General features: G+C 46.2%; 3 protein-coding genes across 5 annotated transcripts; all 3 read left to right on the top strand.

Annotated features, from left to right (window-relative positions):
• The first annotated feature begins 113 nt into the window (after positions 1-113).
• On the top strand, positions 114-5,251 carry LOC121594717. 2 transcript variants are annotated; one of them, XM_041918335.1, is made up of 2 exons: positions 114-1,766; positions 5,178-5,251. In XM_041918335.1, exons 1-2 carry the CDS (start codon positions 114-116, stop codon positions 5,238-5,240), a joined length of 1,716 nt encoding a protein of 571 aa, XP_041774269.1. In that variant the 3' UTR covers positions 5,241-5,251. The 2 variants fall into 2 exon arrangements, with proteins under 2 accessions (XP_041774269.1, XP_041774270.1); XM_041918336.1 differs by lacking the exon at positions 5,178-5,251 and adding an exon at positions 4,240-4,280.
• A 1,269-nt stretch (positions 5,252-6,520) lies between these two features.
• LOC121594724 lies at positions 6,521-11,244 on the top strand. Its single transcript, XM_041918344.1, has 2 exons — positions 6,521-7,579; positions 10,991-11,244. Exons 1-2 carry the CDS (start codon positions 6,707-6,709, stop codon positions 11,051-11,053), a joined length of 936 nt encoding a protein of 311 aa, XP_041774278.1. The 5' UTR covers positions 6,521-6,706; the 3' UTR covers positions 11,054-11,244.
• A 14-nt stretch (positions 11,245-11,258) lies between these two features.
• Positions 11,259-17,204, top strand: LOC121594716. Of its 2 annotated transcripts, none has more exons than XM_041918334.1 (2): positions 11,259-13,276; positions 15,750-17,204. In XM_041918334.1, exons 1-2 carry the CDS (start codon positions 11,624-11,626, stop codon positions 15,759-15,761), a joined length of 1,665 nt encoding a protein of 554 aa, XP_041774268.1. In that variant the 5' UTR covers positions 11,259-11,623; the 3' UTR covers positions 15,762-17,204. The 2 variants fall into 2 exon arrangements, with proteins under 2 accessions (XP_041774268.1, XP_041774267.1); XM_041918333.1 differs by having other exon boundaries at positions 16,688-17,203.
• Positions 17,205-17,292: the final 88 nt, after the last annotated feature.

Genomic DNA, 17,292 nt, shown 5'->3' on the forward strand with positions numbered 1-17,292 from the left:
AAAAATTCACTACTTACGTTTCACGAGTCCTGGTAAGATGCGAACCCGCAGCGCCTTAGCGAAACCGCAATATCAGTGACGTGAAGCAAGAAGGAAACCTCACGGCTTGGAAAATGGAGGATAAGCAGTGTGGTGTGTGCAATGGTGCAAGTACGGAAAATGCAGTGGAGTGCGATCGATGCGAAGGAATGTTTCATCTTGCGTGCGTGAACGAAGATGAAACCGTGTACAGTAGGGATTGGACATGCCATCTGTGCACTCCTGAAACACCGCCCCCCACTTCATCTACCCTTCATCGTGCGACGCCCGTAGTAGCGACCCAACCAGCCCCGGTAGCAGTGGATACGAACATAGTGAATCTGGAACCATCCACCAGAGCAAGATCGACGGAAGTGATCACGCCCGTATCGAATCCTCCGAATGATCCATCAAAAGCAAGACCCACTCAAACTGCTGACTCTCCATTGGACAATCTTAGCAGAACCTTCCAACGTTTCTTGGAAGAAGCACGCGAGCCACGCAGGCAAGAGCCTGACGTGATACAACGGCTCGAATCCGTGCTAAACACCTTTGTTCAACGGATGAATCAAGAACAAAATCCGCAAGGATCACGCCGGGACAATCTCGGATCTACGGCGTTTTGTTCGAGTGATACAACCTTGAACATTAATCAGAGTCAGATACTAGCTAGACATTCCGTCAACGCCCAGCTACCGACGTTCGCCGGTAACCCAGAGGAGTGGTCCGTGTTCGAAAACGCGTTTTATGAGACGACGGAACTATGTGGTTTCTCTGACGGAGAAAATATTATAAGGCTGCAACAAGCATTAAAAGGAGAAGCGTTTAAAACAGTCCAGGGGAGACTCAGGAAAGCAGCTAACCTCAAAGAAGTCATGCAAGAGCTCAAATCATCGTTCGGACGTCCAGAAGTAGTTGTGAAAACGTTGTTGAGCCAGATTCGACGACAGGTACCCCCGAGAGCAGAAAAGTTGGAGACGCTTGTGCAGTTCGCCGTATCCGTGGACGAAATGTGTGCTGCTGTGAGAAACAACGGGGTCGAGGAGCGTTATGATGGACCCGTGTTGGATGAGCTCGTTGGTCGTCTCCCTCCGATGATTAAGCTGATGTGGGGCATACACAGTCTTACGTTGTCAAAGGTCAACCTGGCTGCATTCGGAAAGTGGATGCAAACCATTAAGCATGCAGCCCAAGCGGTAACGAGCCCTGCAAATCTTATCGAACCACGATGCAGTAAGTATTTGCACATGCATACTACTAATCCCTCCTCGCAGAACTCCACAGAAGCCGTTTGTGCATGCGATAACGGCTGCGTTCGCTTATACGAATGTGACGGATACTGGCAGAAAAGTGTAGCAGATCGCTGGGACATCATTAAGCGGAACTACTTGTGTAAATGTTGTTTGAAAAAACATCGTGCGCCCTGTAAAGAGACGAGAGTATGCGGCAAAGACGGATGTACTGTAAAACACCACCCGTCACTACACAATTCGGCAGGTAAGGGAAGACACGAAGCAAATTTCTCTCACTCTACAGCCACCGACGAGAACATACTATTGCGATACGTGCCAGTTGAGCTGCAGGCTGTAGGAAAGACGATCAGAACAGTTGCTTTTCTCGACGAAGGAGCGTCAGTATCGCTAATCGAACATTCGCTAGTTGACGAGCTGGAACTTGAAGGGACAAACCGACCTCTTTGTTTGAAATGGACTGGAGGACAACATCGCACTGAACGAGATTCAAAACAGGTGAGCGTAAATATAGTAGGAATATCCAGTGGTGCTCAGACCTTTGAAGCCTCTAATGTAAGAACGGTGAAAAGTCTTGGGTTGCCCTCGCAACGCGTTAAAATGGATCGTTTACGAACAAAATATCAGCATTTGTCATCCATTCCATTAGCACCATATGCTTCTGTACCTCCACGCATTCTCATAGGAATGAATAACTATCATCTCACTGTTCCATTAAAGACGATAGAAGGAAAAACAAATGAACCCGTCGCAACAAAGACGAGGCTAGGATGGGTAGTTTCGGGTTGCGATTCGTCGTCAACTTCTAACAACAGCAACATTTTGGCATTTCATCGAGCACATATTTGTGATTGTGCAGAAATAGAAACCAAAATTGATCAAGCTCTAAAAGGTAGTTTTGAGCTCGAAGAACCCACATGTAAAGGCGGCATAAACACTCTTTCAAATCATGAGGAACGGGCGAGTGTATTGCTGCGTAAACACACCTCACTACAAGGTGAGAGGTATGTCACTGGATTGTTGTGGCGCTATGATGACGTAAAACTGCCAAACAATCGAGCAATGGCTCTCAAACGCTTGGAATGTTTAGAACGCCGCATGGCAAAAGATGAGCACCTTCGAGAAATGATGGACCGAGTGCTGAAAGACCATGTTGAAAAGGGATATATTAGAAAATTATCAAATGAAGAGCATAAGTTTAAGCATCCTAGAAAGTGGTATCTACCAATCTTTCCTGTATTTAACCCCAATAAACCAAATAAGGTTAGAGTAGTGTGGGATGCAGCTGCAACAGTGAATGGAATTTCGCTTAATTCCATGTTATTGACTGGGCCAGACCTTTTTCACCACTGCCGACTGTCCTAAGTCGGTTTAGAGAATATCGTGTTGCTATTGCCGCTGACATTCAAGAAATGTACCATCAGGTTATGATTAAAGAAGAGGATCTGATTAGCCAAAGATTCCTATGGCGAACGGACCGGTCGCAAGTTGAGCCCGATGAATATGAGATGCTGAGGATGACCTTTGGGTCAGCCTGTTCACCAACTTCCGCCCAATTTGTAAAGAATGTAAACGCGGACCGTTTCGCGGCCCGCTATCCTCTAGCCGTCGAATGTATTAAGCGTCATCACTACGTCGACGATATGCTTGCCAGTATAGAGAGTGTGACCGAGGCCACGAAGCTAGCACAAGATGTGAAATTTATTCACTCACAAGGAGGATTCAAGCTTCACAATTGGATGTCGAATTATGGCCAAGTATTAGATGGTGTTGGTAGTAGCAACAGCCGGGAGAAGGATATGAACCTCGATCCAACAGCTTGTACCCAGAAGGTCTTGGGAATGTGGTGGAACGCAAACGAAGATACGTTCCAATTCAAAGTGCCGTTAAAGGATGTAGATGTTCTACAAGGGATCGTGATACCAACCAAACGGCAAGTACTGAGCACGCTTATGACAATCTACGATCCGTTAGGCTTGATAGCAGGCTTTTTACTGTTCCTCAAAGTCTTATTGCAAGAAGTTTGGCGTTCTGGAATTGGGTGGGACGATCAAATACCCAATTCTCTGCAAGACAAATGGAAGGAGTGGTTAACTTGCATACCCCATCTGCAATCTATCAAGATTCCGCGATGTTACCGCACGTCCATCAGCTTAGAGAACTGCACGACACAGCTTCATATTTTTGTAGACGCCGGGAGAGACGGTTTCGCAGCCGTGGCGTACTTCCGATTCGAATCCGAAGATCAACGGGAAGTTGTGTTGATCGGCGCAAAAACTCGAGTAGCTCCGTTAAAATATACATCGATTCCCCGATTAGAGCTGCAAGCTGCAGTATTGGGAGTTAGACTGATGACAGGTATTCATCAATCACACCGGATAAAGATCCATAGACGCTTCTTGTGGACCGATTCAAAAGACGTTTTGTGTTGGCTCAACTCGGATCATCGAAATTATAGCGTCTACGTAGCTCATCGAGTAGGCGAAATATTAGAAAACTCGTCAGTAAAGGAATGGCAGTGGGTGCCGACTAAAAACAACGTAGCCGACGAAGGTACAAAATAGTCCAACCTTAACCGACACTGCACGACCGGAATGTGGTTTAAAGGACCAGCGTTCCTACAGCAACCGGAAAACGAGTGGCAAGTGCAAAGCTTCAGACCTTCAACTACTGAGGAAGAGTTACGCCAGACGGTTTCATATCATCGTGAATTATCCCCAGTAATTATCTTTGACAGATTTTCTGATTGGAAACGCCTGCATCGAGCCATCGCCTACATGTGGAGGTACATCAATAATTCTCGTCTGCCAAAAATGTCTCGATATTTTGGACCCCTTTCGCATCTCGAGCTACAACAAGCTGAGCAATCGATCATCAAGGAAGCGCAACGATTAGAGTTTCCAGAAGAATATCAGCTGCTTCTGCATGACAAATCAGGTACAAAGGGATCTAAAATGATTAACAAGAAAAGTTCTCTTTATAGACGTAGTGCATACATGGACGACGACGGTATCTTACGAGTACGAGGAAGAATCGATGCTTGTCGTTACGCAAGCCATGACATGAAGAGGCCAATTATTCTTCCCAAAAAATCCTGGCTCACCGATCTGATTGTAACGGAGTACCACTGGAAATATAAACATCAAAATCATCAAACCGTAATGAATGAAGTGCAGCAAAAGTTCGATATTCCTGGCCTACGAAGCGCGTGCCACAGAGTGCGAAACAATTGCTTTAGATGTAGCCTTCGTAAAGCTTACCCTAAACCTCCAGTGATGAATGAGTTGCCGTTAGCTCGAGTGTCGCCGTACGCCAGACCGTTCTCCTACACAGGGATAGATTACTTCGGACCTTTTTTGGTCGCTGTTGGACGGAGACAGGAAAAGCGCTGGGGTGTGCTGTTCACGTGTCTAACAATACGGGCCATACACATAGAGGTGGCTCACAGCTTGAACACCAGCGCTTGCATCATCGCTATTCGCAATTTTATCGCACGTAGAGGGACTCCGATTGAAATCAGAACTGATCGTGGGACTAATTTCGTTGGCGCTGATCGTGAGTTGAAAGATGCGGCGAAGCAGATAAACACCGAGGAGCTGATAGATGAAATGTACCTCCCCGATACGACGTGGATATTCAACCCCCCCGGAGCACCACATTTCGGTGGTGCATGGGAGAGATTAATCCAATCAGTTAAACGCACCCTCTCCGGCATGCAATTTACCAAAACACCGACAGATACCGTTTTCGCCAATTGGTTTATTGAAGTAGAAAACATTATCAACTCTCGCCCACTAACACATGTATCGGTTGATAGTGAGGAAGAAGCCGTGTTAACGCCAAACCATTTTCTCTTGGGTTCATCTTCTGGAATAAAACCATTAACATCTCTTGATGATTCTTCCGCAGCCCTCAGGAACAACTGGAAGACGTCACAACTGTACGCAGATCAATTTTGGAAAAAATGGTTAGCTTCTTATCTGCCTACGCTCACCCGTCGCAGCAAATGGTTTGAGACCCAGCCGCCATTGCAATTAGGAGACCTCGTGCTGATTGTCGATGACGCCCTACCAAGAGGATGCTGGCCTAAGGGAAAAATCGTACAGCTCGTACCTTCGAAGGACGGAACAAATCGGCGTGTGCACGTACAGCTTGCGAACAAAAAGATTATAGAGAGACCGGTAGTAAAAATCGCTGTAATAAACGTAGAACCGCACGAAAGAGTTTAACGCAGTCAAACACCGGGCCAGTGTTGTTTACCAACAGCGGTTCTAGTTTGACAGATGCGTTGTGGTGAAGTGAGAGAGAGGGACAGGTAGCACAGGCGAAACAAACACGGGCGAAATAGAGAGAGTAGGAATGGTTCATCCCGAAGGAGCTTCGCGTGCACGAAGACGAAAATCGACCTCTTTCTACCATCGCGCCAAGAGAAGAAAGTTCAGTGAATTTTTAATACAGTTTAATGAAATTAAGTGAATTAAGAAAACTGGTGTTTCAACTTTAAATTCGCGAAAGAAAGAGCTTTGTTGCTGGACGCAACAATTTAAAAATTCACTACTTACGTTTCACGAGTCCTGGTAAGATGCGAACCCGCAGCGCCTTAGCGAAACCGCAATATCAGTGACGTGAAGCAAGAAGGAAACCTCACGGCTTGGAAAATGGAGGATAAGCAGTGTGGTGTGTGCAATGGTGCAAGTACGGAAAATGCAGTGGAGTGCGATCGATGCGAAGGAATGTTTCATCTTGCGTGCGTGAACGAAGATGAAACCGTGTACAGTAGGGATTGGACATGCCATCTGTGCACTCCTGAAACACCGCCCCCCACTTCATCTACCCTTCATCGTGCGACGCCCGTAGTAGCGACCCAACCAGCCCCGGTATCAGTGGATACGAACATAGTGAATCTGGAACCATCCACCAGAGCAAGATCGACGGAAGTGATCACGCCCGTATCGAATCCTCCGAATGATCCATCAAAAGCAAGACCCACTCAAACTGCTGATTCTCCATTGGACAATCTTAGCAGAACCTTCCAACGTTTCTTGGAAGAAGCACGCGAGCCACGCAGGCAAGAGCCTGACGTGATACAACGGCTCGAATCCGTGCTAAACACCTTTGTTCAACGGATGAATCAAGAACAAAATCCGCAAGGATCACGCCGGGACAATCTCGGATCTACGGCGTTTTGTTCGAGTGATACAACCTTGAACATTAATCAGAGTCAGATACTAGCTAGACATTCCGATAACGCCCAGCTACCGACGTTCGCCGGTAACCCAGAGGAGTGGTCCGTGTTCGAAAACGCGTTTTATGAGACGACGGAACTATGTGGTTTCTCTGACGGAGAAAATATTATAAGGCTGCAACAAGCATTAAAAGGAGAAGCGTTTAAAACAGTCCAGGGGAGACTCAGGAAAGCAGCTAACCTCAAAGAAGTCATGCAAGAGCTCAAATCATCGTTCGGACGTCCAGAAGTAGTTGTGAAAACGTTGTTGAGCCAGATTCGACGACAGGTACCCCCGAGAGCAGAAAAGTTGGAGACGCTTGTGCAGTTCGCCGTATCCGTGGACGAAATGTGTGCTGCTGTGAGAAACAACGGGGTCGAGGAGCGTTATGATGGACCCGTGTTGGATGAGCTCGTTGGTCGTCTCCCTCCGATGATTAAGCTGATGTGGGGCATACACAGTCTTACGTTGTCAAAGGTCAACCTGGCTGCATTCGGAAAGTGGATGCAAACCATTAAGCATGCAGCCCAAGCGGTAACGAGCCCTGCAAATCTTATCGAACCACGATGCAGTAAGTATTTGCACATGCATACTACTAATCCCTCCTCGCAGAACTCCACAGAAGCCGTTTGTGCATGCGATAACGGCTGCGTTCGCTTATACGAATGTGACGGATACTGGCAGAAAAGCGTAGCAGATCGCTGGGACATCATTAAGCGGAACTACTTGTGTAAATGTTGTTTGAAAAAACATCGTGCGCCCTGTAAAGAGACGAGAGTATGCGGCAAAGACGGATGTACTGTAAAACACCACCCGTCACTACACAATTCGGCAGGTAAGGGAAAACACGAAGCAAATTTCTCTCACTCTACAGCCACCGACGAGAACATACTATTGCGATACGTGCCAGTTGAGCTGCAGGCTGTAGGAAAGACGATCAGAACAGTTGCTTTTCTCGACGAAGGAGCGTCAGTATCACTAATCGAACATTCGCTAGTTGACGAGCTGGAACTTGAAGGGACAAACCGACCTCTTTGTTTGAAATGGACTGGAGGACAACATCGCACTGAACCAGATTCAAAACAGGTGAGCGTAAATATAGTAGGAATATCCAGTGGTGCTCAGACCTTTGAAGCCTCTAATGTAAGAACGGTGAAAAGTCTTGGGTTGCCCTCGCAACGCGTTAAAATGGATCGTTTACGAACAAAATATCAGCATTTGTCATCCATTCCATTAGCACCATATGCTTCTGTACCTCCACGCATTCTCATAGGAATGAATAACTATCATCTCACTGTTCCATTAAAGACGATAGAAGGAAAAACAAATGAACCCGTCGCAACAAAGACGAGGCTAGGATGGGTAGTTTCGGGTTGCGATTCGTCGTCAACTTCTAACAACAGCAACATTTTGGCATTTCATCGAGCACATATTTGTGATTGTGCAGAAATAGAAACCAAAATTGATCAAGCTCTAAAAGGTAGTTTTGAGCTCGAAGAACCCACATGTAAAGGCGGCATAAACACTCTTTCAAATCATGAGGAACGGGCGAGTGTATTGCTGCGTAAACACACCTCACTACAAGGTGAGAGGTATGTCACTGGATTGTTGTGGCGCTATGATGACGTAAAACTGCCAAACAATCGAGCAATGGCTCTCAAACGCTTGGAATGTTTAGAACGCCGCATGGCAAAAGATGAGCACCTTCGAGAAATGATGGACCGAGTGCTGAAAGACCATGTTGAAAAGGGATATATTAGAAAATTATCAAATGAAGAGCATAAGTTTAAGCATCCTAGAAAGTGGTATCTACCAATCTTTCCTGTATTTAACCCCAATAAACCAAATAAGGTTAGAGTAGTGTGGGATGCAGCTGCAATAGTGAATGGAATTTCGCTTAATTCCATGTTATTGACTGGGCCAGACCTTTTTCACCACTGCCGACTGTCCTAAGTCGGTTTAGAGAATATCGTGTTGCTATTGCCGCTGACATTCAAGAAATGTACCATCAGGTTATGATTAAAGAAGAGGATCTGATTAGCCAAAGATTCCTATGGCGAACGGACCGGTCGCAAGTTGAGCCCGATGAATATGAGATGCTGAGGATGACCTTTGGGTCAGCCTGTTCACCAACTTCCGCCCAATTTGTAAAGAATGTAAACGCGGACCGTTTCGCGGCCCGCTATCCTCTAGCCGTCGAATGTATTAAGCGTCATCACTACGTCGACGATATGCTTGCCAGTATAGAGAGTGTGACCGAGGCCACGAAGCTAGCACAAGATGTGAAATTTATTCACTCACAAGGAGGATTCAAGCTTCACAATTGGATGTCGAATTATGGCCAAGTATTAGATGGTGTTGGTAGTAGCAACAGCCGGGAGAAGGATATGAACCTCGATCCAACAGCTTGTACCCAGAAGGTCTTGGGAATGTGGTGGAACGCAAACGAAGATACGTTCCAATTCAAAGTGCCGTTAAAGGATGTAGATGTTCTACAAGGGATCGTGATACCAACCAAACGGCAAGTACTGAGCACGCTTATGACAATCTACGATCCGTTAGGCTTGATAGCAGGCTTTTTACTGTTCCTCAAAGTCTTATTGCAAGAAGTTTGGCGTTCTGGAATTGGGTGGGACGATCAAATACCCAATTCTCTGCAAGACAAATGGAAGGAGTGGTTAACTTGCATACCCCATCGGCAATCTATCAAGATTCCGCGATGTTACCGCACGTCCATCAGCTTAGAGAACTGCACGACACAGCTTCATATTTTTGTAGACGCCGGGAGAGACGGTTTCGCAGCCGTGGCGTACTTCCGATTCGAATCCGAAGATCAACGGGAAGTTGTGTTGATCGGCGCAAAAACTCGAGTAGCTCCGTTAAAATATACATCGATTCCCCGATTAGAGCTGCAAGCTGCAGTATTGGGAGTTAGACTGATGACAGGTATTCATCAATCACACCGGATAAAGATCCATAGACGCTTCTTGTGGACCGATTCAAAAGACGTTTTGTGTTGGCTCAACTCGGATCACCGAAATTATAGCGTCTACGTAGCTCATCGAGTAGGCGAAATATTAGAAAACTCGTCAGTAAAGGAATGGCAGTGGGTGCCGACTAAAAACAACGTAGCCGACGAAGGTACAAAATAGTCCAACCTTAACCGACACTGCACGACCGGAATGTGGTTTAAAGGACCAGCGTTCCTACAGCAACCGGAAAACGAGTGGCAAGTGCAAAGCTTCAGACCTTCAACTACTGAGGAAGAGTTACGCCAGACGGTTTCATATCATCGTGAATTATCCCCAGTAATTATCTTTGACAGATTTTCTGATTGGAAACGCCTGCATCGAGCCATCGCCTACATGTGGAGGTACATCAATAATTCTCGTCTGCCAAAAATGTCTCGATATTTTGGACCCCTTTCGCATCTCGAGCTACAACAAGCTGAGCAATCGATCATCAAGGAAGCGCAACGATTAGAGTTTCCAGAAGAATATCAGCTGCTTCTGCATGACAAATCAGGTACAAAGGGATCTAAAATGATTAACAAGAAAAGTTCTCTTTATAGACGTAGTGCATACATGGACGACGACGGTATCTTACGAGTACGAGGAAGAATCGATGCTTATCGTTACGCAAGCCATGACATGAAGAGGCCAATTATTCTTCCCAAAAAATCCTGGCTCACCGATCTGATTGTAACGGAGTACCACTGGAAATATAAACATCAAAATCATCAAACCGTAATGAATGAAGTGCAGCAAAAGTTCGATATTCCTGGCCTACGAAGCGCGTGCCACAGAGTGCGAAACAATTGCTTTAGATGTAGCCTTCGTAAAGCTTACCCTAAACCTCCAGTGATGAATGAGTTGCCGTTAGCTCGAGTGTCGCCGTACGCCAGACCGTTCTCCTACACAGGGATAGATTACTTCGGACCTTTTTTGGTCGCTGTTGGACGGAGACAGGAAAAGCGCTGGGGTGTGCTGTTCACGTGTCTAACAATACGGGCCATACACATAGAGGTGGCTCACAGCTTGAACACCAGCGCTTGCATCATCGCTATTCGCAATTTTATCGCACGTAGAGGGACTCCGATTGAAATCAGAACTGATCGTGGGACTAATTTCGTTGGCGCTGATCGTGAGTTGAAAGATGCGGCGAAGCAGATAAACACCGAGGAGCTGATAGATGAAATGTACCTCCCCGATACGACGTGGATATTCAACCCCCCCGGAGCACCACATTTCGGTGGTGCATGGGAGAGATTAATCCAATCAGTTAAACGCACCCTCTCCGGCATGCAATTTACCAAAACACCGACAGATACCGTTTTCGCCAATTGGTTTATTGAAGTAGAAAACATTATCAACTCTCGCCCACTAACACATGTATCGGTTGATAGTGAGGAAGAAGCCGTGTTAACGCCAAACCATTTTCTCTTGGGTTCATCTTCTGGAATAAAACCATTAACATCTCTTGATGATTCTTCCGCAGCCCTCAGGAACAACTGGAAGACGTCACAACTGTACGCAGATCAATTTTGGAAAAAATGGTTAGCTTCTTATCTGCCTACGCTCACCCGTCGCAGCAAATGGTTTGAGACCCAGCCGCCATTGCAATTAGGAGACCTCGTGCTGATTGTCGATGACGCCCTACCAAGAGGATGCTGGCCTAAGGGAAAAATCGTACAGCTCGTACCTTCGAAGGACGGAACAAATCGGCGTGTGCACGTACAGCTTGCGAACAAAAAGATTGCGTTGTGGTGAAGTGAGAGAGAGGGACAGGTAGCACAGGCGAAACAAACACGGGCGAAATAGAGAGAGTAGGAATGGTTCATCCCGAAGGAGCTTCGCGTGCACGAAGACGAAAATCGACCTCTTTCTACCATCGCACCAAGAGAAGAAAGTTCAGTGAATTTTTAATACAGTTTAATGAAATTAAGTGAATTAAGAAAACTGATGTTTCAACTTTAAATTCGCGAAAGAAAGAGCTTTGTTGCTGGACGCAACAATTTAAAAATTCACTACTTACGTTTCACGAGTCCTGGTAAGATGCGAACCCGCAGCGCCTTAGCGAAACCGCAATATCAGTGACGTGAAGCAAGAAGGAAACCTCACGGCTTGGAAAATGGAGGATAAGCAGTGTGGTGTGTGCAATGGTGCAAGTACGGAAAATGCAGTGGAGTGCGATCGATGCGAAGGAATGTTTCATCTTGCGTGCGTGAACGAAGATGAAACCGTGTACAGTAGGGATTGGACATGCCATCTGTGCACTCCTGAAACACCGCCCCCCACTTCATCTACCCTTCATCGTGCGACGCCCGTAGTAGCGACCCAACCAGCCCCGGTAGCAGTGGATACGAACATAGTGAATCTGGAACCATCCACCAGAGCAAGATCGACGGAAGTGATCACGCCCGTATCGAATCCTCCGAATGATCCATCAAAAGCAAGACCCACTCAAACTGCTGACTCTCCATTGGACAATCTTAGCAGAACCTTCCAACGTTTCTTGGAAGAAGCACGCGAGCCACGCAGGCAAGAGCCTGACGTGATACAACGGCTCGAATCCGTGCTAAACACCTTTGTTCAACGGATGAATCAAGAACAAAATCCGCAAGGATCACGCCGGGACAATCTCGGATCTACGGCGTTTTGTTCGAGTGATACAACCTTGAACATTAATCAGAGTCAGATACTAGCTAGACATTCCGTCAACGCCCAGCTACCGACGTTCGCCGGTAACCCAGAGGAGTGGTCCGTGTTCGAAAACGCGTTTTATGAGACGACGGAACTATGTGGTTTCTCTGACGGAGAAAATATTATAAGGCTGCAACAAGCATTAAAAGGAGAAGCGTTTAAAACAGTCCAGGGGAGACTCAGGAAAGCAGCTAACCTCAAAGAAGTCATGCAAGAGCTCAAATCATCGTTCGGACGTCCAGAAGTAGTTGTGAAAACGTTGTTGAGCCAGATTCGACGACAGGTACCCCCGAGAGCAGAAAAGTTGGAGACGCTTGTGCAGTTCGCCGTATCCGTGGACGAAATGTGTGCTGCTGTGAGAAACAACGGGGTCGAGGAGCGTTATGATGGACCCGTGTTGGATGAGCTCGTTGGTCGTCTCCCTCCGATGATTAAGCTGATGTGGGGCATACACAGTCTTACGTTGTCAAAGGTCAACCTGGCTGCATTCGGAAAGTGGATGCAAACCATTAAGCATGCAGCCCAAGCGGTAACGAGCCCTGCAAATCTTATCGAACCACGATGCAGTAAGTATTTGCACATGCATACTACTAATCCCTCCTCGCAGAACTCCACAGAAGCCGTTTGTGCATGCGATAACGGCTGCGTTCGCTTATACGAATGTGACGGATACTGGCAGAAAAGTGTAGCAGATCGCTGGGACATCATTAAGCGGAACTACTTGTGTAAATGTTGTTTGAAAAAACATCGTGCGCCCTGTAAAGAGACGAGAGTATGCGGCAAAGACGGATGTACTGTAAAACACCACCCGTCACTACACAATTCGGCAGGTAAGGGAAGACACGAAGCAAATTTCTCTCACTCTACAGCCACCGACGAGAACATACTATTGCGATACGTGCCAGTTGAGCTGCAGGCTGTAGGAAAGACGATCAGAACAGTTGCTTTTCTCGACGAAGGAGCGTCAGTATCGCTAATCGAACATTCGCTAGTTGACGAGCTGGAACTTGAAGGGACAAACCGACCTCTTTGTTTGAAATGGACTGGAGGACAACATCGCACTGAACGAGATTCAAAACAGGTGAGCGTAAATATAGTAGGAATATCCAGTGGTGCTCAGACCTTTGAAGCCTCTAATGTAAGAACGGTGAAAAGTCTTGGGTTGCCCTCGCAACGCGTTAAAATGGATCGTTTACGAACAAAATATCAGCATTTGTCATCCATTCCATTAGCACCATATGCTTCTGTACCTCCACGCATTCTCATAGGAATGAATAACTATCATCTCACTGTTCCATTAAAGACGATAGAAGGAAAAACAAATGAACCCGTCGCAACAAAGACGAGGCTAGGATGGGTAGTTTCGGGTTGCGATTCGTCGTCAACTTCTAACAACAGCAACATTTTGGCATTTCATCGAGCACATATTTGTGATTGTGCAGAAATAGAAACCAAAATTGATCAAGCTCTAAAAGGTAGTTTTGAGCTCGAAGAACCCACATGTAAAGGCGGCATAAACACTCTTTCAAATCATGAGGAACGGGCGAGTGTATTGCTGCGTAAACACACCTCACTACAAGGTGAGAGGTATGTCACTGGATTGTTGTGGCGCTATGATGACGTAAAACTGCCAAACAATCGAGCAATGGCTCTCAAACGCTTGGAATGTTTAGAACGCCGCATGGCAAAAGATGAGCACCTTCGAGAAATGATGGACCGAGTGCTGAAAGACCATGTTGAAAAGGGATATATTAGAAAATTATCAAATGAAGAGCATAAGTTTAAGCATCCTAGAAAGTGGTATCTACCAATCTTTCCTGTATTTAACCCCAATAAACCAAATAAGGTTAGAGTAGTGTGGGATGCAGCTGCAACAGTGAATGGAATTTCGCTTAATTCCATGTTATTGACTGGGCCAGACCTTTTTCACCACTGCCGACTGTCCTAAGTCGGTTTAGAGAATATCGTGTTGCTATTGCCGCTGACATTCAAGAAATGTACCATCAGGTTATGATTAAAGAAGAGGATCTGATTAGCCAAAGATTCCTATGGCGAACGGACCGGTCGCAAGTTGAGCCCGATGAATATGAGATGCTGAGGATGACCTTTGGGTCAGCCTGTTCACCAACTTCCGCCCAATTTGTAAAGAATGTAAACGCGGACCGTTTCGCGGCCCGCTATCCTCTAGCCGTCGAATGTATTAAGCGTCATCACTACGTCGACGATATGCTTGCCAGTATAGAGAGTGTGACCGAGGCCACGAAGCTAGCACAAGATGTGAAATTTATTCACTCACAAGGAGGATTCAAGCTTCACAATTGGATGTCGAATTATGGCCAAGTATTAGATGGTGTTGGTAGTAGCAACAGCCGGGAGAAGGATATGAACCTCGATCCAACAGCTTGTACCCAGAAGGTCTTGGGAATGTGGTGGAACGCAAACGAAGATACGTTCCAATTCAAAGTGCCGTTAAAGGATGTAGATGTTCTACAAGGGATCGTGATACCAACCAAACGGCAAGTACTGAGCACGCTTATGACAATCTACGATCCGTTAGGCTTGATAGCAGGCTTTTTACTGTTCCTCAAAGTCTTATTGCAAGAAGTTTGGCGTTCTGGAATTGGGTGGGACGATCACATACCCAATTCTCTGCAAGACAAATGGAAGGAGTGGTTAACTTGCATACCCCATCTGCAATCTATCAAGATTCCGCGATGTTACCGCACGTCCATCAGCTTAGAGAACTGCACGACACAGCTTCATATTTTTGTAGACGCCGGGAGAGAAGGTTTCGCAGCCGTGGCGTACTTCCGATTCGAATCCGAAGATCAACGGGAAGTTGTGTTGATCGGCGCAAAAACTCGAGTAGCTCCGTTAAAATATACATCGATTCCCCGATTAGAGCTGCAAGCTGCAGTATTGGGAGTTAGACTGATGACAGGTATTCATCAATCACACCGGATAAAGATCCATAGACGCTTCTTGTGGACCGATTCAAAAGACGTTTTGTGTTGGCTCAACTCGGATCATCGAAATTATAGCGTCTACGTAGCTCATCGAGTAGGCGAAATATTAGAAAACTCGTCAGTAAAGGAATGGCAGTGGGTGCCGACTAAAAACAACGTAGCCGACGAAGGTACAAAATAGTCCAACCTTAACCGACACTGCACGACCGGAATGTGGTTTAAAGGACCAGCGTTCCTACAGCAACCGGAAAACGAGTGGCAAGTGCAAAGCTTCAGACCTTCAACTACTGAGGAAGAGTTACGCCAGACGGTTTCATATCATCGTGAATTATCCCCAGTAATTATCTTTGACAGATTTTCTGATTGGAAACGCCTGCATCGAGCCATCGCCTACATGTGGAGGTACATCAATAATTCTCGTCTGCCAAAAATGTCTCGATATTTTGGACCCCTTTCGCATCTCGAGCTACAACAAGCTGAGCAATCGATCATCAAGGAAGCGCAACGATTAGAGTTTCCAGAAGAATATCAGCTGCTTCTGCATGACAAATCAGGTACAAAGGGATCTAAAATGATTAACAAGAAAAGTTCTCTTTATAGACGTAGTGCATACATGGACGACGACGGTATCTTACGAGTACGAGGAAGAATCGATGCTTGTCGTTACGCAAGCCATGACATGAAGAGGCCAATTATTCTTCCCAAAAAATCCTGGCTCACCGATCTGATTGTAACGGAGTACCACTGGAAATATAAACATCAAAATCATCAAACCGTAATGAATGAAGTGCAGCAAAAGTTCGATATTCCTGGCCTACGAAGCGCGTGCCACAGAGTGCGAAACAATTGCTTTAGATGTAGCCTTCGTAAAGCTTACCCTAAACCTCCAGTGATGAATGAGTTGCCGTTAGCTCGAGTGTCGCCGTACGCCAGACCGTTCTCCTACACAGGGATAGATTACTTCGGACCTTTTTTGGTCGCTGTTGGACGGAGACAGGAAAAGCGCTGGGGTGTGCTGTTCACGTGTCTAACAATACGGGCCATACACATAGAGGTGGCTCACAGCTTGAACACCAGCGCTTGCATCATCGCTATTCGCAATTTTATCGCACGTAGAGGGACTCCGATTGAAATCAGAACTGATCGTGGGACTAATTTCGTTGGCGCTGATCGTGAGTTGAAAGATGCGGCGAAGCAGATAAACACCGAGGAGCTGATAGATGAAATGTACCTCCCCGATACGACGTGGATATTCAACCCCCCCGGAGCACCACATTTCGGTGGTGCATGGGAGAGATTAATCCAATCAGTTAAACGCACCCTCTCCGGCATGCAATTTACCAAAACACCGACAGATACCGTTTTCGCCAATTGGTTTATTGAAGTAGAAAACATTATCAACTCTCGCCCACTAACACATGTATCGGTTGATAGTGAGGAAGAAGCCGTGTTAACGCCAAACCATTTTCTCTTGGGTTCATCTTCTGGAATAAAACCATTAACATCTCTTGATGATTCTTCCGCAGCCCTCAGGAACAACTGGAAGACGTCACAACTGTACGCAGATCAATTTTGGAAAAAATGGTTAGCTTCTTATCTGCCTACGCTCACCCGTCGCAGCAAATGGTTTGAGACCCAGCCGCCATTGCAATTAGGAGACCTCGTGCTGATTGTCGATGACGCCCTACCAAGAGGATGCTGGCCTAAGGGAAAAATCGTACAGCTCGTACCTTCGAAGGACGGAACAAATCGGCGTGTGCACGTACAGCTTGCGAACAAAAAGATTATAGAGAGACCGGTAGTAAAAATCGCTGTAATAAACGTAGAACCGCACGAAAGAGTTTAACGCAGTCAAACACCGGGGCCAGTGTTGTTTACCAACAGCGGTTCTAGTTTGACAGATGCGTTGTGGTGAAGTGAGAGAGAGGGACAGGTAGCACAGGCGAAACAAACACGGGCGAAATAGAGAGAGTAGGAATGGTTCATCCCGAAGGAGCTTCGCGTGCACGAAAACGAAAATCGACCTCTTTCTACCATCGCGCCAAGAGAAGAAAGTTCGGTGAATTTTTAATACAGTTTAATGAAATTAAGTGAATTAAGAAAACTGATGTTTCAACTTTAAATTCGCGAA

Source organism: Anopheles merus, chromosome 2L (genome assembly GCF_017562075.2).
Source record: "Anopheles merus strain MAF chromosome 2L, AmerM5.1, whole genome shotgun sequence".
NCBI lineage: Eukaryota > Metazoa > Arthropoda > Insecta > Diptera > Culicidae > Anopheles > Anopheles merus.